Below are 16,495 nucleotides of genomic sequence, written 5' to 3'. Positions count from 1 at the left end.
TATTTGGCTTTCTAGAACACATTGCTTTCATTAGGTTACACAGAAACAGTATGCTGGAAACTTCAAAATTATCAGTAATTTCTAGTTTGACTATTAGAAACTTTTCATAAAGCTTCTCATTACTCCAGAAATGAGTTTTCAGAAAGTTTTTCACTGTCACCATTATGATATATTTCTACAAAAGGAGCTTCTTTGTTATGCAATTTTCTTCTCTTGGCCATGTGGTAGCATTTACCCATGGTAAAACAGGAGTGCAAACAGATGCATGTGGCCATTGGAAATGAGTTGCATTTAGAGCCCATTTCCAATGGCTTTATGCAGGTGAAAATGATAACATTAGTTAAATAGTTTGTCCTAAAACCCACAAAACAACCTGATCACAAAGTATTAATTTTATCAAGTTAACCAGTATTCCTTATGAATCTGGTAACTGCAGTCCTTAACAGTCCTTCTCAACTCTATTTCTGGGGTCTTTTTTTGTTTTAACATCATCACATGACATGCACAGATTAACACAAAGATGGCAGATGCTGACCCATGTGTGCAAGTCCAAAAATGACAAAACCTCCTGGACACACAAGAATGTTAAAAAAAAAATCAATGAATGCACTTTTTGCTTGTTTTGAATGGCAGGAGGAAGGAGTTACTAAATGTTTTCAGACAAACGTCACAGGAAGATGCAGACCAGACATGAGAGGCCAGAATGAAGAATCCTTTAATATCTCACCAGGAACACTGACAAAGACTGGACAAAGCACGGGTTCCACAGTGTAGTTTTGTCTACACAGGTTTTCCTTTGGCTGTTCTAAAACTGCTTCTTGACAGTTCCAGTGGATAGTCCTAATGCCCATTTTGTGAAACCTAGTAAATGTTAGTTCCTCATTTGCTCTTCTATGCACCCTTCCAGGAACTACAGACTCTATCTGATCATCACATTCTTCCTCAGGGGTTTCTTTTTGCAAGCTAAAGGATTCTAGTCAATTTGGATTTGTTCCCTCTGGAGGTCTTCTCTTCCAACTAAAAATTTTGGTTATTTCCATGCTTCTTCTGACTCTACTGAGCATGTCCCTTCTGAAATTTTCCATATTAAGAACACGTACAGAAATGGTAAAAACTGTCCCACATTTTTTTTTTTGTTTAAATTTCACAGAAAAAAACCCAAAATATCTCTATGATTTGTTGAAGCTCTTGCTTTAGCACGATTGTGTTTGAAAATTACTTTGTGAAATGTCCCTGTTGGAATTCATCATTTCTATAAGGTAGAGCCAAGACATCCTTATGGTAGGCAATATTTCAGTCATTCTGCCATCTTTTCATTACAACTGACAAAGGAGCTCACAGTCAATAGCAATATGAATCTAACACACAGTATTTATTAAATAAAACACAACCTGCTCAGGATTCTTAATAAAATGTTTATAAAGTTCTGCATATAACTAATTTTCTTTAATGAAAATACCCTGTAACACATGGAAACAACAGTTTCTAAGGACTAAAAATATTTTTTTACAAACATGCAATATCAACAGAACGTGAGTTTAACAGTGGTAATTTATTTTCATATAGGTCACCATGCATGAAAAAATTAATGTAAGATACTTTGTTTCATTTATGCAATTAAATGTTATTTTTCTTTCGTTTAGAAAATAATTGATGCATTTTAAAGCAGAGTTATATGATCTCCAGAGGTGTCTAGAAACAATGACAGATCCCTAATTCTATTGAAACATTTATAAGATACCAAATTTTCAAACTAAATTACTTCACAATCATATCAAGCAATATTAAGCTTATATATAACCTGTCAAACAGAATAATAAAAATGCGTATAAAAAAGTCTAGACTTTTATTCATATTGCCACACTTTATCTCTTCTGCTAGGGATTTAAATGGCATTCAGGAAAGATATACTAATCTATTAAATTAACTCAAATTTAATTTTTTCATCACACTTCAATGAAATTATTTTCAAGACGGTTGGGAAGTACAATTTCTAACTACCCATGAGTTTCCCTCCATCTGCTACATGTGTGTTGTTTCTCACAAAGAAATTGTCAGCTAAGAAGTTGTCTCAAGACACTGTCTGAAACTCTGCCAACTTGGTAAGAAAACTACTTTAGCAGGTTTCCATTAGAATGCTAAAGGTAATTAATGAAGAAATTGATTTTGTCCATGTTTAACCACTCAGTGTTAAAGTTCTAAGCAATTTTATCGCAAACAGTTTCTAGTTTAAGAAAAATACTAAACCTTTCAGCAATTCACAATTAAGTAAAGAGGATTATAAAAAGTCCAGATATTTATTTAGTAAATTAATGAAACATATCATAACCCCAATTAAGAGTTGATTCATTTATTGATCAATAAATAGATTTTATGGAGTCAATATCTCATTGGATTAAAGCATGCCTCTTTAAACCACTTTAAATTCTGTTACATATGTATGTATACATATTAAAAATTATTTTACTTTTACTTAGAATCTAAGATTACTTAGAATCTAAGTAAAAGTATTCAATGGTATGTATTAACCATATTTACATACTAGGTAATTTGACAGAGAAAGAGGGAAAACCTTAATGTATAACTACATTCTTTCTCCTTTGCACTTCAGAAAACTTGTCCATAACTTACTCTAAATTTATTATTTAAACATCTACACAAGGAGTTCAGAGCAGATATTGAAATTATTTGCTTCATTTTCAATACAAACATGGCTGGCTATAAAAAATGTAGATCACAGGTATTAGATGGAACTTTCTGATCCACACATCCAGATGTCTAAAATTCCCAGAGATTACCATGCACAGATCTGACTGAATTTAGAATATATTTTCTTTATTTTTTTAAAACTCAGGGAAATATTCTCCTGTTATGGATCTTAGCACAGTTTTACACAAAACCAAATCTTTTATGAAAACCAAATATCTGCATCGTAAATATGTTAAACATTTTGCTACACCAAACATGGAGTTTATGATTAAAAGTTTGAATTTCTAGGTACTTGCTTCTGAATTTTGCTGGCCGTTGCTTGTTTTGTGACTACTAAGACATGAAATTTCTCCAGTACAAAGGTGATGTTGCCAGTTTGACAGCAACTTTATTCCAGTAACTTCTGAGACTTTAAACATGAAGCTTGATTTAAAGAAAAACTGTCTAAGATTTTGGGATGCAAATGAGTTTTACAATAAAATTAACTTGCCAAAGCAGCATTTCTATATGTAAAATTCAGCTGTTTTACACTATGAGGATCATAATTTGCCAAATATACTTGTATGAGATAGAAATTCAGATATTCAGTACCATTCCCCTGTCCTTACAATGGCTGCCAGAGTTGTGCGTCATATTACAGGATTTCACAAATTAGTGTCCGTTTTATGATGGAACAATCTAGAACAGTGTAATTGGAGTTTACTAATGTTTTCTTTAATATATGGTTTCCTAGCATATTTTTTTGAACTAAACTAATCAAATTCACCAAAAGCAACCCAAAGCATGTGAAAAACAAACAAACACAAAGCAGCAGAGGAAAAGGCGTGCAGAACAGTACATAGCTCTACACTAGTGACTGTAGCTTGATTTAAAATTGTGAAAAAAATCAATTACATTAAACCATCTAATTCTCTTTTCAAAAGGAAGTTGCAATAGTGGATGGTGAAAGAAAAGAGGCAAGGTGTTGCTTTACTTTTGAGAAAGACCTCTGAGACTGCCCCAGTCTCCCATGACATTTCTTACAAGCCGACTAGAGAATGGAGTTGAGATTGGGTTACAATAATGTGGGAGTAGCCAAGCTGGAAATCCATATTCCAAGAGCAGTTATCAATAGTTCATTGTCACACTGGGAGGACACGGTAATGGAGTCTGCCCTGCTCTTAATACCAGTCAATAATCTCATTAACAGCCTGGTGTAGAAGATGCAGAAGTAAAATTCCAGATGACACTTAGAAAAGGCTACATAGCTGTTTGGAGGACAGCAAGAGGATTTCAGATGATCTCAAAATCTGTATATATGGTACCAAGCAAAAATAAAACCAAAACCCTGAAAACAATTAGCAAGCTACAGTGGAAAATGAGAAAATACAGGCAAAGTGCTACATGGGTTACAATTACACAGCTGTAAATATAATGAGAAATAAATTTATTGCAACAGGTTAGCTGCCAAACTAGAAGGAAGGAGCTTCTGAACAAGTGCAGACAAATACTGGAGGCTATGTGTTGTGGCACATGCGTGTTCTCTGTGCTGTAAATATTATGTTCTGTAGGTATGCTCTGTCACCCCTCAGCTCAGTTGTTCTGCCCCAAGTTGTACCTCCCCAGTCCCCTGCCAATCCCTGTCACAGCCCTGCCTCCTCACCCAGAATGTTCTCTGTCCCTCCCCCCTGGGCTGTCAATCCTGTGCTTTCCCCCTTGAGTGCCAACCCACCCTGATCCTGCCCCTTGTTCCAGTGAGTTCCTGTCAATCCTCCCTTGTACCAACCCTCGGCTTGGACCTCCCCGTTGGAATTCCCCTAAAGCAGGGCACCGCAGTGGATTGTCTCCCTGCTTGTCAGTTTGTGTCTCCTCCCTGTGTTTCCCCATTTGTTGGAAACTTGCAAATCCCACCTTTGGTACCGCCCCTAGTTCCCCCAGATTTGCTAAGAGATTCTACCCGCCCCCAGAGCCTTCCCAGTATAAGAACCCTTGCAGAGGGCTGTGCTCTGCTCTTTGTCCCTGATCCCTGCAGTGAGTAAATGTGTTCCTGGAACCCATACAGACAGCCTCCTCCTCAATCCTTGCCTCCACACTCAGTGCTGACAGCCACATCGTGTCGTAGAACATTGCCTCTAAGCCACATCTCAGGTCAGCCTGCTCCCAAGGTGTGTCCCACTGGGCATGGTGCAGAGCTAGCCTGGCTCCAGCACTGCGTCAGCTATCCAGGTCTGCTTTTTCTGTGGTAATAACAAAACTAACCAGGGTTGTTTGCACCTATAATGTAAGTTAAGAAATAACTGAATTATTATGCCTATAATAGCACTTTAAAAGCACTACATGGTACTCTCACAGAATTGAAATACATTCAGTATTCTTAAGTGCAGAATATTTAACTTAAAAACACATGGTTAATTATTTAAAGGCACCAGTCCTGAGCTAATTAGTAAATAATGCCAGAGTGGCAGTGAGACACCAGCAGACTTCCAAAGGATGTTTAATTTGCATTGCTCAAATAAATGGATAGGGAGAACTAGGAAATTTAATTTTATGCAACATAGCACCTCTTGAAATCAAAATTTGCTATGTTCAAGGAAATGTTATTCTACAGAGGAGCATTGGTTTTGTGCTTTGATCATCGACCCAAGGCTTTCCCAGGGTATTGACACAGATTGGTTGTGACCACACATATGATTCAGTTTTCTCTACTGAAGTGATACCAGCCAGCAAGAGATCCTTCCAAAGCCAGCTCCTGTTAACATACAGTGCTTCCAGCTAAGATTAACAATAATCTTAGGACAGAAGCATCAATAACTGCATTCACTCTTTCCACACAAGAAGCAAGGAGAAGTCATTTCTTGTAATCAGCGCAATTATTCTAAGTATCGCCATTTTTTCAGCTGGAAGAGGAACAAATCCTTATTTTTCCTTTGTTCCTACTTGCTAATAACTGCAGGAGCACAATTACGTGTTCCACTTTGTTCAGCATCTTCCATACATGAGTCAACTAAACACATTCAAGCAATAGGAGACTAAAATGTTGCAATTCTGCATACAGAACATGTATTCTGCATTTAGCCAGGTATTTCAGAAACACTTGAAAGGTAGAGCACCAAGTAGCAGGAAACTTGGTTTTCACAGCTGCAGTGAGATATGGGGAATACAGGTATTTCCAGTGAAGATGGAAACATTAAAACAATTTCCTTTGTAATTCTTTAAACATGCCCTATGGAAATCCCAATCTCATCCCCCTTCCTGGTTGCTCATCCAATCTCACTAATAGACTCCTGTAGTCAATCTTAATGCTCACTCAAATGCTTCACAGCAGCATCATGTAATTCACAGCAATTAACAGTCTCAGGAAGCTGTAAGCAACTCCAAGAGATCATCCTTTACATTAGGGATGCCTCTAAAGGCAGCAGCAGCTTGCACATGTATCATTTCCAAAAGTTACCTAAGCATCTCTGAAAATCCTCCCTACACTGATTGCCAGGGAAACATTCATTGCTCTTATTTTTCTGTTTGGAAGGTTACTTTGATTCTAACCAAAACCTGCCTGATATTTAAGACCATTAATTCCTACCCTATCCATCATGGACAGCAGAGATTCATTTCCTTTTTCCCTTACAGCAGTCTCCATGTAATAGAAGGACACAAGTTCCTCCTTAATCTGCTCTGCTTTAGAAGAAAAAGAAGCATAGCTTATAGCTTCTTAAGCATAGCAATCTTTCCCTGCATTTTATTTTCAAGACCTTGCATTGTTACCATTGATCCAGTGTGGATTCTCTCCAGCTAGCCTACAACTATGAGTGTAATATTCCAGCTCAGACCAAATCAAAACTGGGCAAAAATGAAGATTTTTGTCATACATTGGAAGTTCCATTATTTTCTGTTTATGTGTCTTCCATGAAATGGTACTCACTATTGTTATATCATAATACTGTGAATTCACATGCACTGGTGATGTACTAGAACCCTAAATATTTCTCTTTTTTTTTCCACAATAGATTGTTCTTTGTGTTATAACTGTATGAGAAGCTTCATGAAAATTACAATTATTAATTCTCCCTAATAAACTTCCCCTAACACTTTTCTAAAATGTTCTTTGCCTTCTGCAAGAAGCTCTACCCATTCCACTACACTTCCACAACCTCCCAATCTAGTATCAATGGAAACCGAGGCCTAACCTGTTATTATCAAGAAGAATTCTGCTCAGTACATCTTTCAGTTTTAATAATGAACTGCTGGTAGCTATTCTCCAAATACAGTAGATTCTTTTAGACAGAGTAATCCCAGCTCACTCATAAGACAATGTAAAAAACTAAGATCATCATCTGTTTCTTCTCTGCTCAAAAGGTCTGTTACCTTTTCTCATCAGAAACTGTGATTGCTTTGACATAATCTCTTCTTGATAAACATGTGTTTCATTTGCTTGTCTCCAAGCTATCTTCCTGGCACTTAAACACAGTCTGATTATTTGCCTAAGTATTTTTCTGTGAATTGTAGTTAAACTCACCTCATAATTTCTTGGCTCCCTTTTTTTTCCATATTAAATACTTGATTTCTCCACTACTGATATCTTTCTCCTTCTCCATTTCTCAAAAAAAAAAAAACCAACCAAAAATGCACTCTGAAATTCCATCTGCCAATGTTGCATGTTACAAGGAAATTAAGCCCATAATTACCAATTAATTAATTTGAAAAAAAACTAGTGTGTTTGTAATTTCTAAACTCTTCTTTCCCAGTTTCATATAGACATTAGATATTTTTCTAAGTGGTATTAATTCCACTAGTCACTGATTGCCTTCAGTTCTATTGGTGGGGACTCACAGATGCAAGAAAGGCATCTTTTTCAACATTATTCATTGATAATTTTCACATTCCGTTAATTTGCAAATCAACCCTTTCCTAAATTGTCTGCTCACCATAAATGTGAGTGAATGATTTCGCATCACTTAGGTCTTCTGCTGGCTGCACGACATCCTCGAGATAGACCCTGATTTCTTCACATTACACTTTCTTATCCTTCCTCCCATTAAAAAATCCAACTCAGATATTAATCTACCTGCTTGGATTTGACATTTTCCACCACTGCCAGCATCCTTGTTTCCTTTGTTTTCCTCCCCAATTCAAAATATTTCAGTCTTAGGGCTAAAAATGTTTGCTATAGTTATACAAAAGATTTCACTGAAATATTCTGACTAAAGTAAAACCACAAGTCATTTCCTTTGTATCTTTTCCCAAATGATGGGATAGCTCCGAGTCTTCTTCCTTCCATCCTACACTCCCAGCTACTGTAAAGGCAGGGGCTCTATAAAAGACATTAACATCTTTCAGGAAATGTTTTACCTTGATGTCAGAAGTGTCACGCTGACTGTTGCGCCACGCTCTTGAAATAGACGAAAATGTCCTATCTGCATGATCAAATTTCCCACCTTGTAGATTCAGGAAAAGTGTTGTGAAGGGTTCCTAAATACATATAAAAAAATTAACACAAAAAAAACAATGCACCTCTTCAGAAATTTCATGGTAAAACAACGAATTTATCATTATTTTGGGGTCTGGTTGTGAATGATGCTATTTTTCAATAGCAAAGGTTTAATTCTTTTATTTAAGAATGAGAAATACAAATTTATACTTGTTTGTTCAATAAAATGCTTTTTAATCTTACTCCACACATACATACTCAGATAAAGAAAGGCAAATAAAATCATAGGAAAATACTGAAAAGCCTTTACTAAAAACTACATTTGTCAATTGTGACACAAATTGTTCTCAACAACATGAAAAAGCTCAGATGCCTGAGATATTTATTAAACTGGCGTGTAACAAAAATAACGTGTTTTACTTTGTTCAAGGTGATATGTTAATCCAAAAGGTAGCATTCAATACTAAGAGCTTTAGGACTGTTACTGTTTCATATATAATTTACGATTTAGAAAAATGTTTGGAAGATTTAAAAGCCTCCTCTTAGTTAAAGAACACTTAAGTACATATTAGTGGATAATTGCTTGAAATTAGCTAAGCACTATAAATAACTTCAAGGATTTATGTATGCTTGTACATTCTAACAAGCTTTAATTAATGATGTGCTGCTAATGCTTTCCCAAAGAAATTACTTCCTAGGAGATAAATCGCCTTTCAATTTTATTGAAAATCACATTGTTTTACCAATACTTTATCAATATGTAGCAGCTCAAAGTTACTTCCATATAAATTGTAGCAGATTTTTAAAGATTAGTTATTTATATCAAAGACCTTCATGATCATCAGAAACCAACTCACACGCATTAGGAGGGGAAAATTAAATGCATTAATTAAGAACTAGAAATGCTTGTTATTTGGTCTAGTCAGAAAATATTCAAGGAAAGGAAGTTAACCATATTTAAAGAAGCATGTATACTAAAAAGCAATTTTTAAGGAGAAAAAGCTTTACTGAATTGAAAAGGCTGTACCAGAAAAAAAATTTTGACTTGCTGAATGAATTTTGGAGCACATTTCTCCTATGCTACTGATTGCAATTACTTAAAAATTTCAGTACTCTCATATACTGTTCAGTTTTAGTTTAGATATTTGTAGCTCTTATTATCATTTAAAAGAAAAGCGTTTTTAAACAATATACTTACAATCCTTAACAACCACGTGAGTGCAAAACTTGCTGTTGAATAATGAGTGCCATAGTGAAATTTTGGGACCTGATCATCTTCCCATGATTCATATCTCTCAGCAAAGAATGCTGCTCTCTTTGGGTTCAAAGCTCCAATAGGCTGCAAGATTGGTAAAAACAAACTCATTAAAAGCAAGTAAGATTAATGTAAAGATACATTTACATTACATCACAGCTTACTCCCCTTGTCTTTTTGGTAACCAGAAGAATTACTGGCATGCACAGAGAAGACAAGATTTGGTGCTTTGCAAAAGCAGATGTTGGTTCCTGTAAGTACCTGAGGAGGTCTGTGTACTTGGAACCAGGATTCCATGCACACACACACGGCTGGCTGGAAAAATCTCCTCTGCATTAATACAGGCCCCATTTGCTGCTGATTCAAGTCACTGACTCCATCCAATTCACAATGGAATGTCTGGGACAAAGCGGTGTTTAACTTGGGTGCCTGCGGATATGTGTGCATGTTGGATACACTATTAAGCAAATAGTAAGCAACATTCAGAAACATTTTTTTTTATATTTTTTTGGAGAAAAAGTAGTGATTGATGGGGTGACAGAATATTAACAGTGGACTTGGAATTTTGATATTACTACTCTTGTTTCTATGCTTTCCATTTACCACCTCAAGCCAAGCTTTACTTAATTCATAGAATCTTAACCTTTGAAACAGACAAATGAGATAGCAGAATTTCTATATAAAACATTGATGTAAAAGAAACAATGTATGTATGACTAAAAATGTCTATCACACCTTGACCAATACTATTATTCTTTGTTCAGTGCTTACCTAGAATATAAACACCCAGGGATTTATTTAAAAGTAGGAAACATAATATTTTGCTATCTATAGCTGTGCACTTCCTCAGCAGACTTTTGTATAAATGATTTGAAAAAAACGTGAGTATAGGTCACACAAATCACTGAGAAACCCAAAAGTGAATTTAGAAATTCCACATATAAAATGCTGTAAGAGCTCTAAAATATCTCTGGATATATATGTAAAATATGTATGCAATACAATTTTGTATATAGATTGAGCACACTGTATGTTATTAATGTAAATTATATTCATCTGTACAGACAATGGGTGCATTCAAATAAAAGCAAAGAACAAACATGAAACAGTATTTCCTTCTCTCTCTTTTTCAAGAAAAAGTATACTTAAGAATACACTACAAGGTGAGGAAAAACTAAAAGTCCTTGAACAAAAGTATCAGTAACCTCATCTTCAATTCAAGCAGAGTTCAAGTGAAAAACTCTGTCTGCTATTGAGATTATGATTATTCAAATAACTGCTTCTTTGCAGCTCATGTTAAATTTGGTATACAAGCTTCAAAGTATTTTCTCTTCTAGGACAGATTAGATCTTTGAATGACCTAAAATCTAATCTTACATTTTTTACTTAGAGCAGCTTTCACATTGCAGTAGGATAGAGAAAAACATCTTAGGTTAATTACTATTTTTGCAGTTCACTAATTTGAAATATAACCCCTTAAAAGAAGTTGTTCCTGTATAAAAGGATTTTTATCTGATTTAGCAAATTTATTCCAGGGAAGTATGAAACTGACTCCAAGAAGTCTCTCTGTTATAAGAACCATTTTGGAATCTCCATCTGTACTGATTTTCCCCTAAAGGCTCAGATATGCTTGAGGGAGAAAAAGAAGAAAGAAGGTCATTGGTAGACAAATTATACAAATTAAAAATAGGAACAGTGTTGTGTTGTATGGTTCTGTAACATTTTATATATTCTCTTTATCTGCCTCTATTATTACTCTCCAAATGAGTATAGCCCAAATCAATAGTTATAAAATTACATTCCTTGAATATAAAGCTAAACCCAATTAGAATTGATTCCATTCTCTTTTCAAAAAAAATAAAAAAAGGTATCATGCAGAGATCTATATAGCCAGAATTCACAGTATTGATTTTAGCTGTTATTGTTACAGTTGGTTTCTGAAGCCTGCAACAGGACAACTATCAAGACATGTCACATTTATTTGCAAGCAAATAAAAAAAAATAATCCCCAAATGAAAAAAGCTTAGGGAAAAAAAAAAGAAAAAAGAAAAAAGAAAAAAAAAAGAACTGTGGAGCTGTGCACTGACAATGATACACTATCAGCTTACTCAGAGAAGTTACAGTGGGAATACACACATTGAATTATACATTACACGAATGCACTGATTTATTGTGGTAATAACATCCACCTCATTAAAAGATTCTGCTTTGCTGCAGTTGGAGGGCTACATATTGTTTACTGCTATAAATTAATGGCAGTGCACAGAAGACTGTAGAGCCCTTCTAACAATAGATCTGTAATGACAGTGCTCTATATCACAGCTTCCCCAGCAGCTTCATAATAAAATGGAGACAATGTATTGGGCTAATACATTCTAACAGGCAGGCCCATATTTTTCTGACAACTGCTTCTAAGGATGAGGTGATTCTACTGTGTTACACTGCACTGGGCACAGTTAACTACAGAATAAAGAAAAAAAAAAAAAAGAAGAAATTAATTGAAATTTCTCAGTTATTTCATATTGCAAAATTAACAGGGAATCGTGATTACATACTGTATTCCCTCCCCTGTGGGTAAATGCCAAGGGAAAAAGAAGAGCTCCAAAGTAAGCTATGCTAGATCTAGCTTGAGACCACAAATTTGCACTGCACAACACAGTTTCTCTATAGCTATAGACCTCTAAGGAAGAATGAGCTGAAAAGCTTTCCTATCCTGAAATTCCTGAATGTATTTTATTTGCAGCACCTCTTTTCCTAGAGGAAAATCAGGTATTAGTTCACCAATAAAAGATGTTTATTTATATGGAGAGGGAAAAATGAAAAGTAGAGAGAGAAAAATTCCACAGAGCAAAAACAATGGATGAAGTTGCAGGAGTAAAAATGAAGAAAAAGTCACTTACAGCTGCAAAGTTTTGAAATCATGTTGAAAAATTAATTATGTGTATGGTTTCCAAGTCATTATTCATTCAAAAGAGGATCCAAACTGAGACAGGAATTGGGCTAAGGTAGTTTTTGTTTTCACTTTTTGTAAGGCATGATCATCTGTTTTTTGGCCTAAAGTGGTTGTTGTAACAACATGTGCTACGATTATAAAACTTAAAAGCCATTCTTAAAAAAACAAGAACAAAACAACTCATTTGATATTACTTTTTCAAGTACTCTCAAATATAGGAATACCACAAAATAAAAAAAATTCACATCTTTACTAAGAACTGATTATGGTAAATCTCAGTCTTTGGACCAAGCTTGCTTGCTTCCTTTGAAACATAACAAAGAAAAATGGTTTGCTGAAAAATACTGAGAAAACACACTGACTCTTATCATCTACTCCTTTCATATATGTCCAGACACTGTGGTGTACAGTTTTATTTGTTATTTCTCACTCCTGCGCTGTGTCAGACATTGGAACACTGACCCATCTTGCCTCTGCTTCCACAAGAGGCCCTGTTGCACCCAACAGAAGACAGCAGAATGTTCACTGCTCCTCTGCAGACGGCACAATCTCTCCTGGACTCTGCCACTCATGGTCAAGAATATATAAATTTTGGAAAATTGCTAATAATTTTAAATAAACATATTGAAATTTTGTAAAGAAAGAATTCTAATCTGACTATTTATACTTCTGCATTTAAGAAGCATTGTTTTTTATTCTATCTAATGTGCTTTCATATTTTAAATGGTGTTACTCCAAATATTTCACAACTTCACTATAAAAAAAAAGGAAAGAAATTTAAAAAATAAAATTAAGTAAAAACAAAAATATTAAATAAAGAGGGGGAAAAAAGAAAATATGCTTTTCCTTTTGATTTCTTACGCTGTTTTCTTACCCACATACAACCAGGTATTTGTATTCCTGTGAATACAATTTTATGTATTACTGAATCATGTTTGGTAGCATTCTTGCCAAACATGTTTGCTTCCCATACATCTTATTTTTGAGATGATCTGGTTTTCATTACTGATGTTTTTCATATTGGGCCTAAAGGACCAGGGGGACCCTTAGGTCATATCATCTAGCCTTGAGCTTTCGTGACAAGAGGTTAAATGCCTTTGCATTACATGATTTGGAGTCCAACTATTTATACTTGATTACAACTCAAGCTGTATTTGGCCAAGCTGCTTTCCAGAAAGGCATCTAACTCCTGAGTATGTGGACAATCTGCTACTTTTCTTGGAAGCTTTTTCTTCTGATAATTCTTAGCCTCATTCTAAAAAACATATGTATTTTAGTTTGGTTATGAATTTACTCATGTGTTATCAAAGAGATCTTACTAAGCTTCTCTCCGACGTATCTCAGAGTCTCTACTTATCCAGTATATTCTGAATTTAAAGATACTTAAAGACTATAATTAGACTTTTTAATAAACATGACAAGTGGAGCTCTTCAGGTCTTCCATTTTAAGGCATTTCTTCCACCCTTAAGATTTCTCTGCCTGCCCACTTATCAATGTACTCTATCATTCAGGAAACTGAAATGTGTTCAGTGTTTCAGTGTTGGTTTTCTCCATAAACATGCCAATTGCTGGAAACTCTGCTGCACTCAAACCTTGTTTAGTTACTTTAGGTATCACCAACACAAAATTGACTGAACTAGCCAATACTTGGACTATTGTCAGTAGGATGTCCTGATCACTGAGTAACACTTATTTTTTCCAAACAGAGATACAATGATGACAAGATGCAAGGATTTAACTAAACCCCAAATTTATCCACTTAGGTCAGCTGGGAAACATCTGGGAATAAACTCATATAATGTATATCATTATTCTCTCATATGTCCTTTTTGGGCTTGAGAACAGCCAAAAAAATGCTATTCCCCCCTTTCAGCCTACTCTCACTCACTACTAGACCCACCATTCTTCCTCTCAGACAACTGACTATGGTTTTCTTAAATATTAGGTCCCATCTTCTTTAGAGGGCATCTTACCTTTAAGGCATATCTAACACAAATTCATTAAAGAACTATATCCCAAAGAAAAAAACAATAAACACAATTATCTGCTGAGCTGTTTGAGCTGCCCTCATTGATCAACCAAAGTGTCCTTTAGCTGTAAGATTTAAAAAATGGAAACAATTTATCAAGGAGAAAAACAGTCTTTACCAATTCATTTACAAAAAAACATCTGCTGGTTTCACAGCAGATGCCCCCCAAAACCTACATCAAAGACTAGGCTAGGAGGGGGATATATGAATTTGGATAAATCAAAATTTATCTGAAGCCAAAGGGATAAACTTGACAGAACCTTTTTATTCTTCCCCTTTATAGTAAGCATTTCAGTGATATACAGTAATTCTGAACTGATAGGCTATTTTTTATTATTAATTGTGAACCATATTTTAGTCACTTAAGAACACAAGCAGCTACTTGAATTTCATGTGCTTTCATAGTGAAATAAGGAATTCCCTAGTTGAACACTTTTTGTATTGCAGTTTTTTGAAACTGCAATAATTATGAATATTAGTGAGTGTACTCTGCCTATTTTGATATAAACACATCACCACATTCTATTTTAAAATCTTTTAAATACTCCAGTTCCTAGTCTCATAAAACTGAGAATTCAATAAAGGGCTGCAGCATAAGCAAAAAAAGGTCATGTGCATGCAAATTAAGTATTTGTCCATATGGTTTATATTTCAGATGTTTTTAAGAGCACACATATATATAATAATATATGTAATAATACACAATAATGGTGCAAAAGACAGAAGATTCCCAAAGTTCACAGTTAAAAAATATACGTCATAAGCTAATGTTAAGCATAAAAATGAAAGAGGAAAAAACTCCATTATGCAGATTAGTGATGTTTTAGCAATATGTCAGTGACAGGATATGCCTCATGTCACCTAAAATCTTGGAGGAATTTGAATATAAAAGAAAAACCTCCATTCACATTATCAACAATAATATCAAATGATATTACACCACCTGTAGCAGACTGCAAAACAATGCACTGCTGAACTGCAAATTAATTCAGCACACACTAATGAAACACAGTAAGGTTTCAACACAACTGAATGTGCAAACACTTTGTATCTGAGGTATTACACCCTAATACTCTGGGAAGCCAGGCTGAAGACAGTTGTTATGTGTTGTACATTTCCAAGAGGTCAGGGAGAAAGGAAGCTGGATGTCCCTGGGAATCATGAGGGAAATCCAGCTGCTTGCAGGGAGTGAGGAGGGTATGGACTTACTTAGAAAATAACCCTGCCAGCCAAAAGTATTTGCATTCACTCTCCATGACTTAACCTGTCAAGTGAAAGAAAACTCTGTACCATTATTCACTTGCTTAAAAATCAAACAAACAAACAAACAAAAAATTCTTCTATGGATTTTGAGAAATAGGATTAAGTGAGAAGCCACACACACTTGAGTCATAGTAGGAGATGAAAACATTCTCTGTCTGCCTTCCTTTCACAGACCATGTTCCTCTGCCAGCACATCATACAAGCCACAGAAAACAGCTGACATTTTACCTAACACCAGATCCACATAAGACAATCAGAACTAAAAACATAATCCCTTTTGTTTGTACTAAGAGCACAAGACCCCAAGCCAAAAACTAACACAAACTTGCATTTGCTGCAGATTTCTCTCAAGGCAAACAAAATAAACATTGTTCTGTAATAAATGTAAGCACCAAACCTGAGAAATGGAGCAGCAGAAGGCTACATAGGGGTACTTGAGAATGTATAAAGAGCTTTTTATTGTAATCTGCACTGTTTCATAGAACTATTCCAATCAGATTATATCAATCCTGAATACAAATAGTCAGCTAAGAGCCCATCAACATATCTTGTTTCACACATGCATCGCTTTGCTCCGAAGGTGAATTCATCCATCATCTCATTCCCTGTTTCATTGGATCTCCTGATTAGCTAGCCATCACCTTCAATACCATCAACAGATGAGCATTGTCAGAAAGTTTCATCAGCTCCCTTTTCACACTCTTTTTTTAGATTAGCATCTATGCTGAATAGAGTAACAAACTTTTGGAATGTCAGTGACCACTCCACTTTGGAAACAAACCTTGTGTTTCTGGTTCTGAGGCAGATCAGTGTTTCTGATCTGAGGCATCTGATTTCAATCAGAATCAGATTCTGATTGATTTTCTCAATCTCGGTCCTGT

The 16,495-nt window shown here is 35.2% G+C and overlaps 1 protein-coding gene across 5 annotated transcripts in view; it reads right to left on the bottom strand.

The window, feature by feature from the left end:
* LRBA (LPS responsive beige-like anchor protein) overlaps positions 1-16,495 on the bottom strand; it is a 367,896-nt gene that overhangs the window by 93,368 nt on the left and 258,033 nt on the right. For all 5 annotated transcript variants that reach the window (XM_033513748.1, XM_015624023.2, XM_015624025.2 and 2 more), the window contains 2 exons: positions 9,312-9,452; positions 8,035-8,154 (listed from right to left, as the gene is read on the bottom strand). In XM_033513748.1, coding sequence (XP_033369639.1) covers positions 8,035-8,154; positions 9,312-9,452 — 261 coding nt within the window. The remainder of the gene's footprint in view (positions 1-8,034; positions 8,155-9,311; positions 9,453-16,495) is intronic.

The sequence above is a fragment of the Parus major genome, chromosome 4, assembly GCF_001522545.3.
Source record: "Parus major isolate Abel chromosome 4, Parus_major1.1, whole genome shotgun sequence".
NCBI lineage: Eukaryota > Metazoa > Chordata > Aves > Passeriformes > Paridae > Parus > Parus major.
The sequence above is the reverse complement of the archived record's forward strand: the minus strand, read 5'-3'. Positions and strand labels throughout refer to the sequence as shown.